Here is a 23762-nt window from a genome sequence, read left to right on the forward strand (position 1 = left end):
TCTATTACTTCTAAACTATATATATATTATTAGGATCAATTTCCAAATTGGAATCATTCATTATATATGTAATTGATTGATTAAATTATTACAAGAATTTCTAAACTGAGTCATGCTTTCTCTCCCTGCTGTTCAACTCTATTATTGAGGGGTTCAACACTTGAAATTGCAAAAAATCATTGAACTTATCTTAGATAACTGCGTCATGGCTTACCAACCAAAACCACTTCTCTTTCTCTTTTCTAACAATGTTATTTGTATTTTTCAACTAAGACAAAATAAATTAAGTTTATAAATTAAAAAAAAAAAAATAGTAAGAGATGCGGGGAATAACCCTTGCTGTTGCTGCTTGGATTGAACATTAATTTAAATTAATATGATATCTATATTATTGACTTGGTATTAAAGCCAGGCTACAGATAATATTATCATTTATGCATAAATATATATAGTTAAGTAAGAAGCGGGTGGGAGAGCAATACAAGCGTTGTGCTGCTAGGCGAAGCGATGGAGTACTGCACCCTACTTAAAATACCAAAATACACCTTCTTTAATTTTACAATTTGAGATTTAATTTTACACCTTCTTTAATTTTAAAATACCAAAATACACCTTCTTTAATTTTACAATTTGAGATTTAATTTTTTTTATTAATCTTTAGTTCAAAGTTCAAACTGTCAACAAATTTCATTTTTTATTATTAGTGTATATTTGGTGGTATAAGACCTTGTCAGTACTTGTTCATTTGCGGAGTTGTTCAAAACTTGGTTTCTTACCCAATAAATTAAAGGGGCAAAAAAAAGTAGCTGCTTGATTAACAATATAAACACAAAATTTTTTTTGTCATTAGCAAAGTTTGAAGGATAATTTCAGTTGTCAAACATCTTTGATTAACCAAATTGAAAAAAGTACAAATATTTAATAATTTCAAGAATTTATTAACCTAATTTAGGAAGGAACAAATTTATTTCTAATTCATTAATCATAATTTTAAACAATAAGTATTTATCTTTCTTTCAAATGTTATCATAAAAAAAAAATTAAATCTTCTATTGTAAAATAATCAAAATTATTTTTTAATACAATCAATTGTTTATTTAAAAACTAAATATTGAGATTATATTCACAAAACAAACAATAGTCATGTCATGTTTGTATAAGCATTGAAAATTCCAAATTCATTTATCATTTCTAACCCAGTACTCATCCATGTGAAATGTCTATAGAAAATTCCATGTATCATTATTATCATTAAAGAAAATTTTGATCCTTCTTTACCATTGATTTATAAACACAAACCTAATTTAAGGTATCATTCATCCAAGTTGCAGTAGGTAAAGATACCTTTATTATACTAGGAGGAGATCTTCACTTATTGCAATTTGGTGAATGATACTTTAATTTAGGTTTGTGTTTATAAATTAATAATATTTTTTTTAAGAAGTAAATCAAGGATATCGTTATACTAAATGATGTATGTTTCGGTGAAAAAATATTTTGAGCAAATAAATATTTTTAGTCAAGCTATTAATTAATCAGATGGATTTTTAATAAAACACTATTTTTTTTGAGCATTTTTTGCTCTCTAATTGTCACATCTCATATTTACACTAAAACTATTTTAATGAAAAAGCCTTTACAATTTTTGTTTATAGAAAACACCACTCGATTTGGTGGTTTTAATGCAAAATAAAAATTATTTAATGCACTGATCATTTTTTCCTGCCTTCAATTAATTTTTATTTTTGTTAAAATTAATCAGAGGAGAACTGACATATTAAATTGCTCATGGCAAAATTTTCATGTCACTGAATATTGATTGCTTGTAGAATAGGATAACAAGCTGTATTTGATTCATTAAAAATGACCAGTTCCACGCACCTGCAGTCTGCAGATGCCAGTGACGTAAAAATAAAATAAACATAAATTTGTCAACCAAGTTTTATTTATATAGGGAGAAGAATGATTCATGCAGGAAGAAATTATAAAGGATAATATCAATAATGATTCTAACACTAACAATAATAATACTAATAAGAAAAAAAGAAGATAACACTTACCAAAGTTTAGCTATAAATACTGATCCATTAATGCAAGATTTCTCACACCTTGAATTCAAAACAAGAAAGCTAGACAAAATGAAAGATAATCATTCTTCCCTTGTTGTATTATCTTTCACATTACTCTTGGGTTTATTAGCTAATAATTCGCCGTTTGTCTCTGCTTATGACCCAAGCCCTCTTCAAGATTTCTGTGTAGCCATTGATGAGCCGAAAAATGCTGTGTTTGTCAATGGAAAATTCTGCAAAGACCCAAACCTTGTTGTAGCAGATGATTTCTCTTTTTCAGGACTGAATACTCCAAGAAATACAGGAAATAAGGTCGGGTCAAATGTAACTCTGTTGAATGTTGACAGAATACCCGGTTTGAATACTCTTGGAATTTCTCTGGCTCGAATTGACTATGCACCAAATGGTGGATTAAACCCTCCACATACTCATCCTCGAGCTACGGAGATTCTTGTAGTTGTTGAAGGCACTCTTTACGTTGGCTTTTTTACATCAAACCCTAATCGACTCATTAGTAAAGTACTATACCCAGGAGATGTTTTTGTTTTTCCGATTGGTTTGATTCATTTTCAGATGAATATTGCAAAGACAAATGCAGTGGCTTTTGCTGGATTGAGCAGCCAAAATCCTGGTGTTATTACTATAGCTAATGCACTTTTCGGACCTAAACCACCTATTAATCCTGATGTTCTTACCAGGGCCTTCCAGTTGGACAAGAATGTTGTTGGTTATCTTCAGAAACAGTTTGGGGGTAGTTAGCTATGATCCTGTTGTTTGATTGCCTGTGTTTTTCTTTTTCTTTTTTTTTTTTTTTTTTTTTTGGTAATATGATTATGGGTGTTTTAATGTTTTGCTTGAATAATTGCTCTAAGCATTTGAATTTGGTTAAATGAATTGAGTTTTCTATCTTTTCTTTTAATTTCTTTTATTTGGGATACTGAAGATGGTATGAAATATTATTGCAGTTGGTCAGTTTATATGTAGACTTGTTTGAATTTCTCCAAAAAAAAAAAAAAAGAAAAAAAAAAGAAAAGAAAAATAGTTTGAATAGCATAAATCTTGCAAAATAGCCAAAATAAGCTGTTAGGTGAGAAAATTACTTGACTTTTACTTGGTCTGTTAGACATGATAAAAGTCAAAATTGCTCTGAAAAATAGCTCTTTAGAGCTAGTTGAGACAATTTAAATTTTTAAAAATTTATTCACGAGCTCACATTTTTATTTTCATTTCATTTTTTAACGTAAATAAGGAATTTAATATTTTCAATTTCATAACCTTAATATAATAAAGCTATTAAATTCTAAATATAAATTAATAAAATAATACGTTTAAAATAAATTTTATAATTGACTTAAACATAATAGTTTCTTCAGAACAAGAAATTTTTTTGTGAAATAAATTAATTCCAAATGATATGTTTGCTAGAAACATACATAAACGGAGACTTTAGATTAATGAATTTCTATGAATAAAAAAAAATAAATCTGATTCAGAAATATCAAAATTAACTGAATTATAATTTCACATATGTTAAGAGATAATATAAACACAGCTGTCACAAATTTAAGGTAACAATACTTTTATAATATTAATTAGTACTAATTAACTCAGTGATCATGCGATAAAATGTCACGTCTTTAAATTAAGTTTGAGGTCTATTAAACAAATACTAAAGAAACAAAACAAATCAAGAAATTTTTAGGCAGTTCAGCAACATGTACTTCTATGGAGCTTCCTTTGTTTTTACAGACTCAGAAAAAGCTGGTAATAAGATCTTCATATTGTACATAAGCCACAATATCAACAAGAAAGAAAATTATGCACTAATATGATTTAATTATAGTTCCCTTGTCTCTGTCATTTCAGTTAAACCAGTCTTTTATGTACAACAATTCAGTATAGTACAAAATGCAGATTTGCATCTAATAATATTTTTCCTCAAAACAAAAATTTTGTTGTTTCTCATTTTAGTTGTGGAAATGTATAAGAGCTGAACAAAACAGAGTACAGACTCAACTTAAGATTGGATCATAGCTTCAAGTAGATCAACAACCAAAACTAATCCTTGAAAAAACAGACTATTTATGTTATCACATACCTAATATAAACACCAAATCATCATTAGAATAAACAAATAAAATATACAGACAGCCATCAAATCAGAAGCCATGAAGACATCACTGTTTCCCTCTCTTGTTAAGGAACAAGACTCGATATTAGTTGGGTTCCTATATATAAATTAACAGCCCAACTAACTGATATTAAAAATCTAATTAGAAAATACAGAGAATATCTAAAACTCGAAATAGTCCTATTTCCATGTGATAAAAAGTAATGTAAGCATTGAATAGTGCAAAGATATTCATCTATAAATAATGTGTAATCATGCAGTGATTCTCACACTCTCAGGCGCTCATTTAAGAAGTAAAGCTAGATGGGGTCTCCGATGAAAATGAAAGGTGTTCATTTTCTTCTAGCCTTCACAGTCTTGGCTTTGGCGCTCTCATATGCCAGTGCCTATGACCCTAGCCCACTCCAAGATTTTTGTGTAGCAATAGATGAACCCAAGAATGCTGGTATAATCTTGTTTCAGTTTTTTTATTTTTTCGCTTTATTCCAAGTTACTGTTTGTCATTTTTTCATCCTAGAAAGGACATTATTTCTTCTAAAAAACGAGTATTGTTGGAATACGTTGGTTTACATGATTTGAATAGTTAACAACAAATTTTTGCCATGCAGTGTTCGTGAATGGAAAATTTTGCAAGAATCCAAATCTCACTACACCCAATGATTTCTCCTTCTCGGGACTCAACATTCCCGGAAATACAATGAATCAAGTTGGATCAAATGTAACGCTCTTAAATGTCGACCGGATACCAGGGGTTAACACTCTAGGTGTCTCCCTAGCTCGTATCGACTATGCACCAAATGGTGGTTTAAACCCTCCTCATATTCACCCCCGTGCCACAGAAATCCTATTAGTCCTCGAGGGCACCTTTTATGTTGGTTTCGTGACAACAAACCCAAATCGTTTTATCAGTAAAATCTTACACGAAGGAGATGTTTTTGTCTTTCCAATTGGCCTAATTCACTTTCAGTTCAACATTGCAAAGACCAATGGAGTTGCCATTGCTGGTTTTAACAGCCAAAATCCTGGTGTTATAACCATAGCAAATGCAACCTTTGGATCTAATCCACCTATCAATCCTGATGTTCTCGCTAAGGCATTCCAATTGGACAAGAATGTCGTCAACTATCTTCAGAAAAAGTTTGCTAGTGGCAATAAGTAAGGAGACATGCACAAAATAACTGTGAACCAGTAACCTTCTATGGTGATGTTCTATGTTCCTTGAATACCACAAGTAGAATAAACTAAAAAGAGATTTCCAATCATGTTCTGTTGTCAATTCCAATCATGTTCTGTTGTCAATGTCAACTTTGGAAGCAGTATGAAATATTTGAATTTTGTCAAATTGATTCTCTCCTTATATTCCAGCAGAAATTCCGAACTCTTTATACTACAGTTCTATAACTAGCCAGGAGATAATACATCGAAAGAAAGAATCATTCTTATTATCTTCTCGTTCAAAGCAGATACTCAAATGAAGACAATGAATACATATGCTTGCAAAAAAATATAACTGACTGTTATATATATTTAACTCAAGAACTTTTTTTATCATGTAGCCTAGTGGAAGCTTTTTCAATGTTTAAGGAAAAAACAAAATGAACTAAAACTAAACAAAATATAATGGTCTCTGTTAATTTGATTGCAGAACAAAGTTTGTGGGCTAATTGGACCCAAATTGATAAAATTATATCATTATTTCTCTATCATCTCCATGCACAAATGATAGACTACTCTGTGACTTACCCATAAAAAGGATTGTGACAGATGCAAGATTGTACAAGATCAGGAAACCAACATCACTTAACAGGAATTTAAGATTGGAGCAGATTAACCATTATTTTTAGGTTGTTTAATTTGCTTACAGCTTTCTTCCTCTTGAGTCACCCCCTGCGAGGCTTCTGTATTGCTATCAATAACACAAAGCTGCTGGCATGTGTAGTCTCTCCACACTTCCAATACACTACTCATCCTAGAAAGATATCAATTTGTTATTTTAACAAGCTGCATCGTGGAAAATCACACGAACAGTATTTATTTATGAAATTATCATCTAAATGAACAATTATAATTTCTCATCTCAGTGCCCATTATCTTTAGAAGTCTTCGCTTTGGTTGACAATTAGCTGACATTAACAAAAATATCTTTCATGCAGTTATTGCAAACAGAAAGTTCTGCAAAAAGAACGCAAAGGCTTGCAAACTAAACGATTGCTTTTTGCAGGTTCAATACAATTAGATAATAAACTCATTTAAGCATTAGGCTTGAAATGCAGATAATGACCAGCAGACAGCATCAGACACTCGAATTCCCACATCATGCCGCAAAGGACAGATTTAGGAAAATTATAACTTAAGTGAGGCTGGTATTTGAGCATTTCTCTCCTGGATTTACAACTAAGACCAGAATCTACCTTTGCAAATCAACCAGCTTTCCATATCCAAGCAGCACTTGTCATCCATGAGGGAAGCGGAATAAAATTCTACAAATTCCATCCATGATGAAGAAACTGTCAACAATCAAATTCTAGAAAGAGACACTTCTAACTGTTCTATCCTCTTAGCCAGATCATGCTTCCCGCAATTTTTCAACCCATCAGTCACCATATCAAAGCACCTTGAAATTGGCATCAACCCCATCTCAGTCATCTCAAACAAATAATTAGCTGCTTCCACATATCTGCCTGCACGTCCACACATAGTTATCAACATTGTATATACTGGCCTATTTGGAGGGTGACCCTTGACCTTCATTTCGCCGAAGAAACAGAAAGCATCATCAAATTGCCCTGTCCTACACATCCCCTTGATTATAGGTGCATACAAACTAGGAAATGGCTTATGCCCATCCTCAATTGAACTATGCAACAACCGAAAAGCCTCATCAATCCTGCCCACCTTTGAAACAGCAGGAATCAAAATCTTATACGTATTTATATCAGGACAAAGCCCCAAATTACACACACCATGATACATATCAACACAAAGACCAATCTCTCCTACATTACAAATAGCTTCTATCAAACAATTAAATGTATTAACATCTGGCACAAAGCCCTCCTCAGTCATCTTTCTAACCATTTCCTTTGCAGAGTCTAAATACCCTGCACTTAACAATCCTTCAATCAACAAATCTCTTCCTCTAACAGGAGGATTAAACCCTTTCTTACTCATCTCCTCTAGAAAACTCTGTGCCTCAATCATTTTCCCACTTGAGCACCATCCATTAACAAGAACAGCATAAGTCCTCTTATCAGGAGCCAAACCCTTCCTAATCATCCTTCTAATCAAAGCATAAGCTCCATGGAACATTTTCACTTCACAGAGAGCAAAAAGCAAGGCATTGTAAACGCCAACGCTTTGTTCACAGTTCAAACTACTGCACTTATTAAAAACCTCCACGGCTTGATCGATCAGTCCATGTTTGCCATACTCTTCAATAATAGAACACACCGTATCACTAGAAATGCTGAATTGGGGATTTTGGTCTTTCATTTGAGTAATTAGTTTCCACATAGATGCATAACGTTTCGCGCGGGCTAGGGTTTTGATAAGTTCTTCATATTCGACGGAGGTAGGGGAATAGTGCGCGCGGGCCCACGTGAAGAAGCGGAGGGACTCGGAAGGCGAGTGAGAGCACGCGCGTAGAACACGGAAGACGAGCTCAGAAGTCACAGGGAGGTTGAGTCTGTTGAGAGTGCGTTCCGGATAAATGTCGCGACGGACTATGTTGGTTATGTGATGGACCAAGGCAAAGTAGGCGTCTTTATTGGCGGTTGTAGTGCTGGTAGAGAGAGTTAGGGTTTTGAGTTGGCGGCGGTTGGCGGTGGCGGTGGCGGTGGTTCTGAAATAGAGTTTGACGGATCGGAGCATTTCGGATTCTGATGGCTTTGCTGAAGTGAGATGATCGCACCGGAATTACGCAAATGGGCATCTGCAGTTCTGCACCGCTGCTAAGAATCAGAGGGGAAAAACACAAAAAGTTTTATTCCAAATTAATCCATCAAATATTATTATAATTTATTTATACTTTAAAATCTTAAAATTTTAATATTACCAATTATTTTAGAAACGAAGCCCAAGTATTTTAGCTGTAAATATTACTTGTTATGTAAGCAGAAACACGCCAAATACTCTCTGTAAGAATACATTTAATTTCAGATGAAAAAATAAAATTAATTAGTTAACATTTTCAAACTTCATGAATTAAATAATATCTTTTAAAAAGTAAAAATTTACTAAAATAATACAGACCTCAACGAATAATTTTACTCTTCCCTTTAAATACTAAATGAGTGCCATATCATATTATGGAATATTTACAAATTCTAATTTAACTATATAAAATTTAAATTATCCGATTAAAGTTAAGTATATAAAAAATAAAATTTATCTTCCGAATAACAGCGAAATCAAATAAAAAAAGCCAACTGTTTTGTTACCTCATATATACAGGAAACTAGGAGAGCTTGAGCACAGGTGAACTCGAAAAAGAGCGGTCAATTTATATGACTTCTGTAATGAGAATTAGCAGTATAACAAGAACCATTCAATGAGACTAATAATCCACAATGACCTCTTCGCAATTTAAAAGATCAATGAAAGGCCCTCAAACTCAACTAGACAAGTGAAAAAGCTTGCAATACGGCCAAGCAGCCACCAACCACCATGAAACTTCAATTCGTATTAACAAATTCTAATTCATAAAAAAGAAGAAAAGAAAATGAAAATGAGAAAGGAGAAAAGAATCGTCAATGATGGCAGAGAACATGCAGAAGGAAAGAACACCACTGCATGAATTTCTCATTTCAAACTAAATAAGCAGGATACAGATAGAGACTGAATTTTCGTTGCATTGGTACAATCACATTGACAATCACTAACAGTAAGTAAACACATCACCATTCCATCATCTGAATAATTTTGAACAATATCTTCCTAAATACACTATTCATTTTCTCTTGCTCTTATCTACAATGCCGGATATTCACTCTTCTCTCATCTATCACAAGGGAACTCTGAATCATTCTCAGCAACTTTGAAGTGCCGGGGCTGCTGGCCCAAGCAATGTATATTCCACATTTTGAAATATGCCCTCTCCAGATTCCGGACCTGCATAATTATTTTCAAGATAATTGGGTCTGTCAAATAAAGCAAACCAAAAAAGATTAAAAAGAAAATCATCGACAATGCTATAGTAGGCTTACCCAGCGTGCTGTATCAAACAAAGGACAACTCATTCGGACTGCCTTCAGTTTATTGGTAAGAGCTTGGAGTTTTGACCTATTCAAAGCCAGGGACACTGCTCTCTCTTCGTATTCCTTCATGCTGTCAAAAGGCAAATCATTCCAAAATTCACACATTTTGACAACCAGCAAAAATAGAAACCACAAAAGCAGGCCTATAGTAGGTAATGCAAATCAGAATCCATAATAAGCATTCCACCAACACACAAAAAATTAAAATGCCTACCTGCTAACTATCATCTCGTCCCCAAGTCCAGTGGCAACACAAAGCGATCCAGCAACTCTAGTAGCCATTTTCTCAAGGGGCAGTGTTACCATTGGCAAACCTGCCCACAGAATATCTGTTCCAGTGGTATGTGCATTACATAACGGCCTAAAACAGAGATATCCCACATCAATACCCAAAACAAGTAACAAAATAAACTGCCTTTCGAATGTAAATATAACATATACAGGTAGGTAGACATATATATATATATATATATATATATATATATAGAGAGAGAGAGAGAGAGAGAGAGAGTACGTGTCCAGAAATAGATCTGCTAAGGCAGACCGCCTGATATGTTCCTGTTTCATGGCAACATCAGTAAAAATGATCTGCTCAGGTTGCACCCCTTGTGCGACAGCATCTGAAAGAAGTCCCAGCTCAATTAAAACCAGATTTGCAATGTGTATGGTAATGATCCACCTTCTATTGTCAATTTGTTCTTCCTAGACTATATGCTTGGAACTTTGACAATCATCAATTGTAGCTATACCAAGTAAAAATTTAACAAATTCCTTACAGAACGTCAGTAAATAGAACAGGTTCACCTACATGATCGAAGTCTCATTTCGCCTGCAGCAGGGAACCTAAGGAGCCAAAGTGCACTATTTGGCACACGTTTAAGAATATTGCACCTAGAGTGATCAAACATAAAAAACAATTAGATAACAGAAATAGCTATATTTGGAAGTAGAAAATGAACTTGGTACCATCTTTATTACCAAGTATTAAGTATTTCAGGATCCATCTTGTATAACTGGTTGAAGCATGCAAATATGAACTTATCCTCAGGAAGACCATAATCTGATCGCTTGTGTTGACATGTTGGATCCAAGACATCCAGATTTTTCTGAAAAAAAATAATAACAGTTTGGGAGAATCGGATCACAAAATTGAAACAAAAAGAATAGGTTGTTTATAGCCCTCACTGAAGCAATTTCTCTGCGACTAGGTTTTTCAAAAAGGACTTACCTGTTTATAATCATTCACAAAGTAGCAATGAGGCATGTGAACCAGCTTTTCAGAATAAATATGCGAGTACCTTGTAGGTGAAACAAACTGAGAGAAGAGAACATGCATCAGAGAAATTAAAAATGAAGAGAAAAAGTGGTACAAAATTAGATTAGATTGAGGTCAATCTCCCACCTCATCAGTGACCAAGTAGTCTATGTATGTTGCTCCCGTGGTCCCAGGGAAGCCCATGTATGACACCTGTATAGGTGCAGGCTGCATAGCAAATATTTCATTTCTGGCACCCTGCATGATCATAAAGGTATATCTGTAAGAAGGAATGTTGGAAATGGTCTCATACAAAGTTTACACCCTCAAATACATGAACAAGGAACAAGATTATGCTACAGAAAACACTACCACAGTCCTTTGGAACCCCAATAGCAAATAATTCCTTGATGAGTAGAAACTGAGAGAATATTACACCCAGCACACTTAACTTCAGAGTTCATTACAAAATTACCCATCTTTAATTACTCTAGTACCAATTCTAGAATTTATAAACAGGCGCAATTGGTAACTTCACTAATTTTCTCTTCCTAGATTTTCAATCAATTACTTTGCAAAATTTTAGAACTCATGGATCTAATGAACAAATAATCTGATCAAGGGGGGTCTACGCACTCAATTTCCACAGAACAATAATGGATTAGTGAATTGTAGTAAAGAAAAAAGACTCATATTTATGCCCAGAGCTTTTTTCTAAGATCTCTCACATAGTATTTAACTGTTTTGAATTAATTACACATCAAAGAAGAATTTATTATATGAATAACTGAAACACAAACAATTTTGTCAACCAAAAAAGAATTTACATGAATTTCTAATTCAACAAGAATGGGTATTATAAATCTTAAACTAAAGATTATGGTCTAAATTGTGATATTTTAAATTATTGTTTGTTATTGTTGCAAGAATTGATACTGTACCTTGGTATAACCATTAAGGTTAATAAGTATCTGTATCTTATCCTCATTAATCAGTTTAGCAATCATATCAGATGACATGGAAGAAACATCCACAAAATGCTCAGCTTCAGACTGGATACGCTGCCTCCACTCAGTGCCATCATTGGGACTCAAGGCATAGCAGAAAACCTGTTACATTTTGTTAGCTCTGATAAACTATTACAAATTACAAAAGGAAGGATATGCATGTTGAGACAAGATAGCTCCTCCAGCCAAATAAGAAAAGAAGGGTTTTGGTAGGAAAGAATAGAGAGAGAAATAGACGTTGACCTACCTCAACATGTTCTCTGTTGTGCATGCCAAATACAGATCCCATGAGGTGGGACAAGGGGTGATTACCAAAGTCACTGCTCACATAACCAATCCTAAGTCTTTCATTTCCACGATCACGCTTCACAGGAATTGGTGCAGGATGATTAAAAGCAGGAAGTCCAAAACGAGATGCAATCATAGAGCAATGAGCTGCATATTTGCGGCTTCAAGAAGGATAAACAAAAATGAGAACTAGAGGCCTTAGGTAACTTAAGCTGATCATAAATTAGTCCAAGACAACAATCCTACCTGATATCAAGTGCTAGCATTGGATCAATGGGATATGCAATAGCATGAAAAGGTTGCACACTAGGGAGAACAGACATCTGAAATGATACAATTATAGATTAGTTTCATGTGTCTATGTGAGATGCAAGCCATCTGAAGAATCTTTTGAAGAATATGAGCAAACATCATGACTCTTACAGTAATCTGCCTCCGGATAATTGCTTCAACTTCAGAGAACATTTTATCACGATCCTCCCAGCTGCAGACACACTGAAAAACACATCATCAAAGTACATTAGTTAAGAAAGTATTTTCTTCTAAAGGAGAAACATAAAAAGATTCCTCCAAAATTCATAATTTGGTCAGCTTAAGAAAAGCCAAAAGTGCCAAAATTTATGGACAAATGACAGAAGCAGATAAATATTTTGGATATGCAGCACACTTCAGTTTAACAGTACCTGTAATGTATGCAGCAGGTTGCAAGTAGCTTCAGGAAAGTCCGGTCGGAGAAGCAATGCCTGCCTATAGCTCTTTATAGCAGCCTCCACATGTCCACTGCATAATACATCATCTACCTCATGAACACCAAACTATATAATCCATAACTGAATATAATAGCCACAGCAATTTAATATATCAGGTAAATTCTAACCTTCTTGCAACAAAAACTGGGATTAAACAAAAACAGCTTTAAGCTATCCAGAGAAATCCAGAGAAAAAACAGAGTATAACGTTGGATGACCCAAAAATGTAGGCATAACCTATCCCAATACAATACCTGTCTTTATAAGCTGAAGCCAAATTTGCATGAGCTTCAGCCATAGTTGGCCTGATAGTGATAGCACGAATATAATCCTGGATTGCTTCACTTACTCTACCAATCTCCTTGTATGTGTTGCCTCTGTTTACAAGTCCATCAGCTGCCAAGGGATCAATGCGAAGAACCTCATTGTAACAAGATATTGCATCCGAATAATTTCCCTGACATAAAAACAGCATACTCAGAACAGAAATAAAGAATCTAAAAAGGGTATTTGAAAGGTCAGATGCTGATGTTCAATTAATTTGACACACAAATGGAAATTCAGACACCAAAATAGAAAGTTGAAAATACTCCAGCTGCCAATACCTGTTGTTTATAGATCACAGCAAGATTGTTAAAAGGAGCAGACAGTCCCGTTGTGACAGCCAACGTAGCCTTATAATATGAAGCAGCAGTAGATGTCATGTTCCTAGACATTCACAAATATCCCATATGAATTTCATTTACTGTCATAGACAATCAACATAAATATAAATTCTGGAAGATACAAGAAATTCAAACATCATATACCATTCCATATATATGTTTCCAAGGTTGGTAAGAGCTTGTGGGTGGCTTGGTTGTAATGCAAGGCATTGCTACACCAAGACAGAAAGAGAAACATGTACAATTATATAAACGGAACCCAATCAAGGAAAAAAAAGAGTTAAAAAATTAAAGAATAAGATGTTCACTCACATTATAGCATTGGATTGCTTCATCCACTCTGCCCACATCTTTTAGTGCATTGCCCTGGCAATTGCATGATAATTGAGAAGTTCAAGTTATTCAAATTGAAAAGACTCCAAGGCAATAAAATATCAAAAAGAATAAAGATAAAGACACCAACCAAATTATTGTAAGCCTCCAAAAATCTTCCATCACAGGCTATGGCTTGTTTATAATGAAGAATTGCCAAATCCAGTTGGCCTCGTTCATAATAAGTACTGGCCAAATTTCCTGCACAGTGTAATAGATTAAATGGTCAAGTTAAAGCAGTTTACATGACCCAATATTAATATTAAAGAAATAAGGTATTGCAAAAGAGATGACTCCAACAAGAACTTCTAATGGTAGCCACCGATTCTTTTTCATGATAATAGTAAGATTCCATTAATTCCTTGAAGACAATAATGGAAGAGAAGCTACACTTAGTGACAGTTTCACCTCAACAAGACATACAGATATTGGACACAAAAATAAATTGCAACCACCCTCAATCAACTAAGAACATATTAAGTGAAAAAACCAAAATTCATCACAAGGGAAAGCCAGGGTCAATTGCCGATTGTAACTTGCCAAAAGCAACCGCATAGTTAGGCCTCGTCTGAACAGCTCGTTGGTAGCACACAATAGCCTCTTGGGGCATTCCCAAGGCCTGGAAAAGGCAAAACAAACATCTGGGTTTCATCCAAATCTACAATAATAATCTACCACATCATACTACCTAATGGACACAAAACCAGGACAGCTTACCCTGTAAACATTTCCAAGGCTTAGGTAGGCATCAGGAAACGTGGGCTTGAGTTTTACAGCTTCCTGGAATTCACATTATAAAATCAAAATCAGCATGTCTAAACAAAGCATAAAAGATGCAAATACATTTAAATATGTTGATTATTCAACAATGAAGGGAATAACTATTGAAACATACTTTAACATGTCTAGCAAAAGAAAAACAAAGGGAAAAAAAAAAAAAAGAGGAATGACAAACAAAATAAAAAAATACCTTATAATATTGAAGAGCTCTGTTAAGGTCACCAGACTCCAAAAAGAGACCAGCAAGATTTGACCACGCAATAGCAAAAGTTGGTTGTATGCGTAAAGCCTCGAGATAGCAACTGTATGCCTGCAAAAATGTTAGATTCTGACAATTTGGAGTCTTGCACATGGAAGTTACAACTAGACCAACCATCATCTGAGCCCTGGCCTGTAGATAACAACTTGATATCTGTATCGAACTGTGATTTAAAACAGTTCCACACATGAAGCATGTCGATCAGTAACTTCACTGGAAAAGGAGAGAGAGACGCATGCTACTAAAATCTATTTATAGAAAGGATATCTTCCATGATATCAGAACGGGTATGAGTTTGGGCCAGGTCAATCCAGTTGAGAATTAACTCAAATTGGGATGTCAGGTTGCCACTGGACCACCAATTCCATCAATGGAAGGTGAAATGGTTTGTCCATATTTTAGTCCTAACATTGGGCCTCGTAGTGGGAATAGATATCAATACTGGAAGGAAATGAAATCCCACAGCCCAAAAAAATTTAGTGCAGCTGACCACCATGAACAAGGGTATTGGTATAGGAAACTAGAAAACATTTAGCAACCCTTGATACTTACCTCTTGCACCAGCCCTTGCGCCTTCATTAGATTCCCAAGGTTGCTATGAGCATCGACCTAAACGCCAATTGACAGAAAATTAATAGCTCATTGCCATTCAAACATAAGTTACAACTAAGAATAACACAAAACCCTTTGATGCCAATAGAGGACACAACATACCAATAGAGGATTCAAAGCAAGCGCTTGACGACAGCACTGTGCTGCCTCATTGAGTCTTCCTTTTCGCATGTAAGCACTAGCCAGGTTTGACCAAGCATCAGCAAAGTTGGGACGGAGCTGCCATAAAAATGAGTCAAAACAAAATCATGTAACATATTATTAAACAAGGTAGCAGAGAAAGTGCAATTACAGAGGCAACAAATGCAGGAAAAGGTTTAATCTGCATTGCTCATAATATGTGGCCCTAGCAACAAAATTTGCCCAACTCGGGATGGTATAAATTGGCCACAAATCAGATTTGAAGCGATTTTCTTCTCCTGCCTCTCCCAGAATAAGTTCTCATTCCAGATACAATTTTTACGTCAAAACCTAGTCGCTAATTTCTCCATGGCTACTACCTATATTTGCTAAGATTTTCTTATGAATTTATTCACAGTTCTTGACATGGCTCTCTTTTTTCATTAGGTTAGGGCTGTTAAGCAATTAATCCATTAACTGAATTCAACTATCTGAGCCTTAGCAAATCAGGGGAAAAATTCCATGATTATTTGGCTAACAAAGTGCGGAGTAGATGAACAAAAAAAAATAAAATAGTATGCAAAATAAATAAGATGGTGTTGCCAGGATGATTTTCATCGGTTAACAAAGTATACAGATCAACATGATCTAATTCAAGCTTAGAATAATAAGAACATGGCAACATTGCAAACAATCCCCTCAGCCTGAACTATAAATAACAAATCAAAGTCATCCACTGTGACCTCCCAGATAACTATTTAACTGAATAAACTAGGAATCAGCTATTTGATTAAAGAAAGTGCAATAAGTGCATACGAACCTCAATGGCAACCAAATAGTACCGAATAGCAAGATCAATGTCACCCTTTTCCTGCAATAAACGACAAATCACCACCATATGTACCAACAGCGATTTAGCACTTTAAAAGCCGAAACAGTAGAATTCTTTTATTAAGGCATAAAATGATTTGTACAAACAGTGGTACCTTCCAGGCATTTGCCATGTTCCCAAAACACTCTGCAAAACGTGGGTCAAGTCGAAGAGCTTCTTCATTTTTTGAAATGCACATGTCATAGTCATGCAACTGCAAAGGAATGAATACAAAAGTTAAGATGAGACAATTTCAGGCTCCCTAAACAACCAGTCATATCTAAACCAGTGAAACCTGATAATAAATAGCACCCAGAAGAAGAAGATTGTCAGTGCGCTGTGGACTTCTCTCATAAACAGCAGTGCTATGCTCTAGTGCCTGTTTATAGTTCCCAGATTTGTACATCTGATGAGCAAGGGCCAAATACATGTCTTCATCAACTGCATTAAAAAATTACAATAGGCCAACCCCTAATTAAAACAAGAAGTAACGAGGTATCAAACCAACTCATTTGAGTAATAAGCACATGATCCATATCAACATTGCATAGCCTAATGCATAGCTCGAAATAGTGAATAAACCTAGACTAGATATTCGATCTTTTATGCAATGAAAGCTACTCCTAAAACAAGAAACCTAGGAATCCCTCAACTTTCAAATGTTCAGTCGAAAAAACGCCTAATATTCTTCTGGCACAATAATGAGACACAACCTGAAAACGTTGGTACGGCGGAGAGTCCACCAACAAAGAAATCCTCAGAAAAATCTAAATCTAACCAAAAAAAACCCTGGAAAAACAGTACCAAGATATAGCCAAACTACGCACATAGTGTATGCATAATAAAGAAATGTAAACAGATGTAAACAACAGGATCATCACTCACCTTCATGATGAGAATCACGACCCTTAAAAGGCACAAGACTCAGCGAAGATGACGATGGCTCGAGCTTCACCTGGAAGCTGGCTTCATCGCGAGCCGAGCCGAGACCAAGAGAAGCCCGAGGTCCGTTCTGCAACGAAATCATCCTGATCTCTTAAACAAACCAATGAAACTCCAGAAAATCAACCGCTCCCCCGCCAAAATCCAACCATCAAAAACAAACACGCGATTTCCAGATCAGATCCAAAAGCTCTACACAGAGAAAAATAGCCTTTTAATGGAGTAGAAGAAGAAGCAGCGAACTCGATTTCGAAAAACCCTAGCTTCCGTAAACTGCTAGAAATTGGGGTTTTCTCGAGCTTGTTTGCTTCTTCGACTTTGATTTTAATTTTTTTTTTTTTTTCTTAAATAAATGGAACTCTCTAATTTCTGCTGTTTTCTTGAGAGAAGAGAGAGAGTATATGTATAAGTAAGGAGGAGGATGATGAGGATAAATCTGGGCCGTTGAAGTGTACGGCGATGATACTGTTGTTTTACTTTTTAGTTTGGAGATGCGGTTTAATTCTGACACGTATCTATGTAGCTTCTTTGATGAGCTGGCTCCTTTGTAAAAATTCTTTGACATTAATTTGGTGGATTAATTGAATTATTAGAACTTATTTCAACAAATTTCAAATATTAGATTTAAAGTTAGTAATTTTTTAAAAACTCTCTTGTTTTGCTAATAAGAATCTCACTTATTGTTTGGATAATTAAAATTAATTAACTAATTTATTTGGCTGGAATTTGTCATTTTGGTGTTTCTCGATTTTCAAATATTAATATCCAAAAAAATTAGACCAATAATAAACACGTGCTGGCTAAATTTGTAAATTCATATTGGAAACAAAGTAAAGAAGACGCAACTCTTGTTCGTTGCGACCGAATGTTTGATCTAGAAGGTAGATACCATATACAGAACCGCCACTTGGTTCAATTTATCCATCCGCCTGTGGTTGATTTACATCCAAAAAATGTGATTTGGTAAGATTTTAATACATAATATAATAATATATTGTGATAAAAGTCTCAATAAATTAACTCCCGATTTTATTTGATATAATTGTAATAATAGAATAAAATTGTGTTTGATAATAATTTCGACATAGTTATAAAAGCGGTTCCTATCGAACTCCTAGTCAGTTTATATTTATATTGGCATTATTCAGTAATACCTTATTTTCAGTTATAAATTTGAATTTCATTAATTTTGTGGTTAAAATTACTGTTGTATTCTTACTGTTTGGTAGAATTATAGACTTGTCCTTGAATTTTAGCTCCGTGAAATAGGTTATTTGGAGTTGTCCTAGCAGCAAAAAAAAAAAAAAAAACGAAGGCAAGGCAAATAATAACTATTGTGTTCGGAATATACTAAGGGCAGTCTGTATACTACTCTTTGTAACTAATACTATGATAAATTAGCTGCTAATTAGAAATCATCCCAATCAATCAAAATTATTTATTACACATGTACAATCAGTTCATCACTTGAACTACCATGATGACTTGGTGATGAATCAAAATGTCCTTCACTCGAATTAGCATGATGACTCGGAGATGACTCGATGTATCCTATTCGTTTGCTGGATTCGATAAGCATCAAAACAGCTTCTCTCATTGTTGGTCGATCGAAAGGAGTCATGCTTGTGCAAAGTAAAGCAATTTTCATTACAGTAATCATGTGAGAGACAGTATTCTCATCTTCTAGATCGAGTCGAGCATCGAGCAGTCCAGGTGCTAATGTATGAACTTGAATGTAATTTCTAACCCAGGTTACCAGATCACCGCCTTGGTCGAGTGGTTGCACAGGTGTTCTGCCAGTCAGCAACTCCAAAAGGACAACTCCATAGCTATATATGTCACATTTTTCTGTCACTTTCATAGTGTATGCATATTCTGCATTCAGCATACAATTCTTCATCAACATATTTAATTGACTTCAAAAAAAGATTGGGCAATAAAAATGCCCTGATTCAACAATATATTCAAGAATAAGTTTCAATATATATATATATATATATATATGCAGTATCAATAATGGTAATCGATAAAAAGGTATCACAAGATAGCTTACCAGGAGCAATGTAGCCATAAGAACCTGCAACAGCAGACATTGATTTTGACTGTGGCATGTCAATCACCTTTGCTAACCCGAAGTCACCGACATGAGGTTCAAACTTGTCATCAAGCAGAATGTTATTGGACTTTATGTCACGATGAAAAATTCGAGGCTTGCAATCATGATGCAGATAAGCAAGGCCCTGAGCTGCTCCGAGGGCAATCTTGAATCTTGTACACCAATCAAGACTACAGGATGCTCCATGTAGCAATTCTCCCAAACTACCTTTTGCCATGTACTCATAAAGAAGTAGATTGGAACCTTGGTGGTAACAAAAACCATATAACTTCACTATATTCCGATGCCTGATCTTTCCCAAGGTCAAAATTTCTGCGCGGAAGCTATTGTCAATGGTACTTCCTTCCCTGTTAGATGCTAACTTCTTAACTGCAATGGTGTGACCGCATGGCAAGACTGCTCTATATACAGTTCCACAAGCTCCCCTTCCTATAACAAAGCTATCATCAAAATTGTCGGTGGCTGCAACCAAGTCTTGGAAAGTGAATCCTTCTCTTGGAGAAAAGTAAATATCAGAAACTGGAGAAGAGAATGGTTTGTCTTGCAAAGGTGCTACTATTTCAACTGGACGTCTCAAGAAGTATATAATTACTACAATTAAAATGAGAGAAATGCCACCAATAACAGCTGAAACTATGGCAATGATTTTACCCAAACGAGCACTTTTTCCTTCTGTATCAGAAGGAAGATAGGAGGACGGAGATTCACTGCAATTACCAAGAGGGCCACCACAGAGACCTTCATTTCCAAGAAAGCAGTTGTTGCCTGAGTTTAGAAAGAGAGGCAGTGACGGTAAAGGCCCTGTTAAGTCATTGTAAGAAAAATTGCATCCAAGTAAGCTAGAAAGGTTCCTTAATGAGTCTGGAATTTCACCACTCAAATGGTTGTTGTTAAGCACCAAGAATTCCAGTAACACAAGATTTCCAAGCTCTTCAGGTATTGACCCAGAAAGATTATTATAGCTGAGGTTTAAGGCTATCTGCAAGCTTGAAAGGGCACCTAACTCAGCTGGTATCCCACCTGAAAACATGTTTCCTCCCATTTCTAACTCGGTTAGGTGTCTCAGATTTCCTACCTCCATAGGTATAGCACCAGAAATTTGATTGTCTGAAAGCATGAGAAGCTCCAATTGGGAAAGACTCCCTATCTCACTTGGTAAAGCACCTATAAAATTGTTCCTGCTGAGATCTAGTCGTTGAAGCATCTTGCAGCTGAAGATATCAGGTGGTATCGTTCCGCTAAGCAGATTAGATGAGATGTTAAAGGTTACCAATTGAGAAAGTTTACCAATCTCTCTTGGCAATTCACCAATAAAGTAGTTCTCGGAGAGATGCAACCTTTTGAGACCACGGCAGTTACCTATCTCCGGAGGAATTCGACCAGTAAATCTGTTCTGGTCCAGTTCAATACTAGTGAGGTTCTCCAACTTGCACAAATCAGTGGGAAAACTCCCTACAAGGTCATTTCCTGCAAGATAAAGCTGTGCCAATGTCTTGCAGCTAATGACGCCATTAGGGATATAACCAGTTAGGTTGTTTGATCCAAGGTTCAACAAGAACAAGCTACCATTTTTGCACAGATACGGAGGAATTCTTCCAATAAGGTAGTTATTTGACAAATCGACCACCCAAAGATTTCCATAGACTCCGAGACCTTGAGGGATGCTACCAGTGAACGAGTTGTTGAAAAGCTGCAACATGGCCAAATGCTTCAAAAACTGGAATCCGGGAGGAATAGTACCAGTAAGATTATTAATAGAGAGGTCAAGCCTTGTCAAGTTTGCCAAAGTAGTGATCTCATTTGGGATGACACCAGTAAGCTCATTCTCGAAAAGATAAAGCAACTGCAGTCCAGTTATCTTAGCAAACTCTACCGGAATAATTCCAGACAACATATTCTCAGAAAAATCAATCTCTATTGCAGAAGACAGGTTCCCAATCTCTTTTGGGATAGTACCATTCAACTTATTTCTATAGAGGTACAACCTCTCAAGAAATACAAGGTCACCAATCTCCTTAGGTATAGCTCCCATGAGATTGTTATCATAGAGAGCAAGAGTGGCTAAATTTGTGCAGTTGCTTATCTCCTTTGGAATTGACCCTGAAAGCTGATTACCCCAAAGGACTATATCAGCTAGATACTTAAGCATTCCAATTTCTCTTGGTAATTCCCCAGTTAATTGATTTTGTGCAAGACCAAGATACTGCAAGTTCTCACAGCCACCTATTTCTGGAGGTAAGCTTCCTGATATCAAATTCTGGCCTGCTCTAAAAGTAATAAGCTTTTTAAGGTTGCCAAAAGAAGCTGGCAAAGGTCCAGTGATGTTATTACTATAGGCAATCAAGTGGGACAAAGACAAAAGATCACCAATTTTGTGAGGGAAAGGGCCTGATATTCTATTGTTGGAGATATTGAAAATTGTCAAACGAGAAAGTTTAACAACTTCTACAGGAATATGACCTTCAAATTGGTTATTGTTTAGAAGAAGAAGCTCCAAATTTGAGCAATTCCCAATCTCATTAGGGATATTTTGAGACAACCCATTAAAAGAAAGATCAAGATTTTTCAAATGACCCAATTCACCTATACTTGGAGACAGAGAACCAGAAAGATTTCTATAGCTTAATTCAAGAGACCAAACTACAGGATTGTAATAATCATTTGTGCAATTCACACCTTTCCATCCACAAGGAGTGGAATCATTTGGGTTCCAATCACTCAAATGGTTATAGCTATCAATTAATTTGCTCTTTATATCTAAGAGGTATATACCCTCAGTATTAAGCCCTAAAGATCGATGAAATAAAAGAACAATAATAAGAGCAAATATAATGATAGACCCACATGGTATTCTCTCCATACCTAAGGAATACGAGTGCAAGAAGTGAAAAATATACACTCAAGATTTTGCATTTACACGAAATATTGACAACTCATGGTTGGATATGAAACTACAGAACAGGACATAAACTACCCACATGACACATATCAACTTTTTATCATCTCTTCGAAAACACTAAATAGCATTTACAAAGAAAAGGAAAAAGAAGAAGAAGAAGTAATGACTCTTTACGTACCTTTTTAGCGAACGAGTGACCAAACAGAGAAAGGAACCCAACCCAAGAAAATCAAAGAAAGACAGGGAAGACGAGTTTGAATATCCCAGATAATACTGTTACCACAGTTTTGAATGTATGAGATACATTTCTTTAATGGGTCTTTGAGTTATAAATGCTAAATGCGATGGATTGTGACAATTGTCAACCTCTTTTGATGATCTCAAAGAATAACAGAAAGCAAGTGTTCATTTTATCCTGACTACAATGATTAAGAAAATCCTATTTGCTTTGAATGCGAAGGATTTGTGAGAAACAGAGAAAGACCATATATCTTATATGAATATATATTTATTTACATGTTCATTATCATATATTATATACATATATACAAAGAGAGATATGGCCGACAGGCATGAAAATACTTTCTCCTATCTTACTCCATTTCTGCAATATTTTAGTGCTTTGGAAAGTAAACAGGAAAGTATTTTGTCTTTTTTCTTTCTTGCTTTCAATTTGTGTTCTGCAAAATAATACAAATATAAACTCTAATTTTGACACTTAAAAGTGATTTCTACTCATATTTCCACAAGCCAACAACAAGAATATTAGAGGGCTGTACGCATTTCTTCAAGGATAAATAAAATTTATAAGAAAAATATTGAATTTTTATGTTCTAAATGATTAATTAATCATGAAAATTAATAAGCTATTGCATTAATAGTGACATTAAAATATGTTTTTATCATACTATTAAAATAGATGCAAGAGGTGGTGTCTTTCATGCTATTTACACGTATACTGCACTTAAAGCCCTTGCAATTTTATTTTATAATCACATGAAATGAGTCATTGCTGACGACTTTTCTCACACATCATTATAGTTATTTATCATATTTCTTATTACTATTTTGTATTTTATAATTTTTATATTTATTTTATGAATATTCGGTGATCACAAGCCTCTAGGTCTTAAAATTCATGTGTATTATTATCAAGAAAAATACAAAAATAGTTGTACCATTGTTCACATAGTGCAGTACTTATTGCCTGGGTCCTTTCAAAGTGGCTAGAATAGTAAAAGAGGATCTAAATCACCACTATGTGTTCTTTTGGAATATGAAATTCTCATAGTGGCTATAGAAATGCATAATATAAATTTTAAGCAGTTCAAAAAATATATATATAAAAATTTTAAGAGATTATAAAATTGAC

The 23762-nt window shown here is 34.9% G+C and overlaps 4 protein-coding genes and 1 pseudogene across 6 annotated transcripts; 2 read left to right on the forward strand and 3 right to left on the reverse strand.

Moving 5' to 3' along the window:
• The first annotated feature begins 2109 nt into the window (after positions 1–2109).
• On the forward strand, positions 2110–2988 carry LOC119370236 (germin-like protein subfamily 1 member 13 pseudogene; annotated as a pseudogene).
• A 1472-nt stretch (positions 2989–4460) lies between these two features.
• LOC149498597 (germin-like protein subfamily 1 member 16) lies at positions 4461–5542 on the forward strand. Its single transcript, XM_089718545.1, has 2 exons — positions 4461–4645; positions 4809–5542. The coding sequence occupies exons 1-2, from the start codon at positions 4504–4506 to the stop codon at positions 5357–5359; spliced, it is 693 nt and encodes a 230-aa protein (XP_089574671.1). The 5' UTR covers positions 4461–4503; the 3' UTR covers positions 5360–5542.
• Positions 5543–5852: 310 nt separating this feature from the next.
• On the reverse strand, positions 5853–8655 carry LOC149498598 (Pentatricopeptide repeat (PPR) superfamily protein). 2 transcript variants are annotated; one of them, XR_016319783.1, is made up of 2 exons: positions 6612–8192; positions 5853–6169 (listed from the first exon to the last, which is right to left on the reverse strand). XR_016319783.1 is itself a non-coding variant. In XM_089718544.1 (2 exons), exon 2 carries the CDS (start codon positions 8068–8070, stop codon positions 6718–6720), a length of 1353 nt encoding a protein of 450 aa, XP_089574670.1. In that variant the 5' UTR covers positions 8071–8147; positions 8640–8655; the 3' UTR covers positions 6210–6717. The 2 variants fall into 2 exon arrangements, 1 of the variants encoding a protein (XP_089574670.1); XM_089718544.1 differs by lacking the exon at positions 5853–6169 and adding an exon at positions 8640–8655 and having other exon boundaries at positions 6210–8147.
• A 300-nt stretch (positions 8656–8955) lies between these two features.
• Positions 8956–17758, reverse strand: SEC (Tetratricopeptide repeat (TPR)-like superfamily protein). Of its 2 annotated transcripts, XM_089718542.1 has the most exons (27): positions 17319–17758; positions 16729–16874; positions 16549–16647; positions 16383–16433; positions 15545–15661; positions 15383–15439; positions 14762–14881; positions 14509–14571; positions 14332–14410; positions 13883–13992; positions 13732–13785; positions 13564–13631; positions 13360–13462; positions 13009–13211; positions 12689–12785; positions 12429–12500; positions 12252–12328; positions 11965–12166; positions 11652–11819; positions 10858–10968; positions 10684–10770; positions 10434–10561; positions 10264–10346; positions 9970–10075; positions 9670–9816; positions 9405–9525; positions 8956–9309 (listed from the first exon to the last, which is right to left on the reverse strand). In XM_089718542.1, the coding sequence occupies exons 1-27, from the start codon at positions 17458–17460 to the stop codon at positions 9196–9198; spliced, it is 2925 nt and encodes a 974-aa protein (XP_089574668.1). In that variant the 5' UTR covers positions 17461–17758; the 3' UTR covers positions 8956–9195. The 2 variants fall into 2 exon arrangements, with proteins under 2 accessions (XP_089574668.1, XP_089574669.1); XM_089718543.1 differs by lacking the exons at positions 15545–15661; positions 16383–16433; positions 16549–16647; positions 16729–16874; positions 17319–17758 and having other exon boundaries at positions 14762–14993.
• A 991-nt stretch (positions 17759–18749) lies between these two features.
• Positions 18750–22900, reverse strand: LOC149498600 (uncharacterized). Its single transcript, XM_089718201.1, has 2 exons — positions 19429–22900; positions 18750–19250 (listed from the first exon to the last, which is right to left on the reverse strand). Exons 1-2 carry the CDS (start codon positions 22349–22351, stop codon positions 18817–18819), a joined length of 3357 nt encoding a protein of 1118 aa, XP_089574327.1. The 5' UTR covers positions 22352–22900; the 3' UTR covers positions 18750–18816.
• Positions 22901–23762: the final 862 nt, after the last annotated feature.

This window comes from Jatropha curcas, chromosome 2 (assembly GCF_041381405.1).
Source record: "Jatropha curcas cultivar XTBG-Jc1 chromosome 2, XTBG_Jcur_1.0, whole genome shotgun sequence".
Classification (NCBI taxonomy): domain Eukaryota; kingdom Viridiplantae; phylum Streptophyta; class Magnoliopsida; order Malpighiales; family Euphorbiaceae; genus Jatropha; species Jatropha curcas.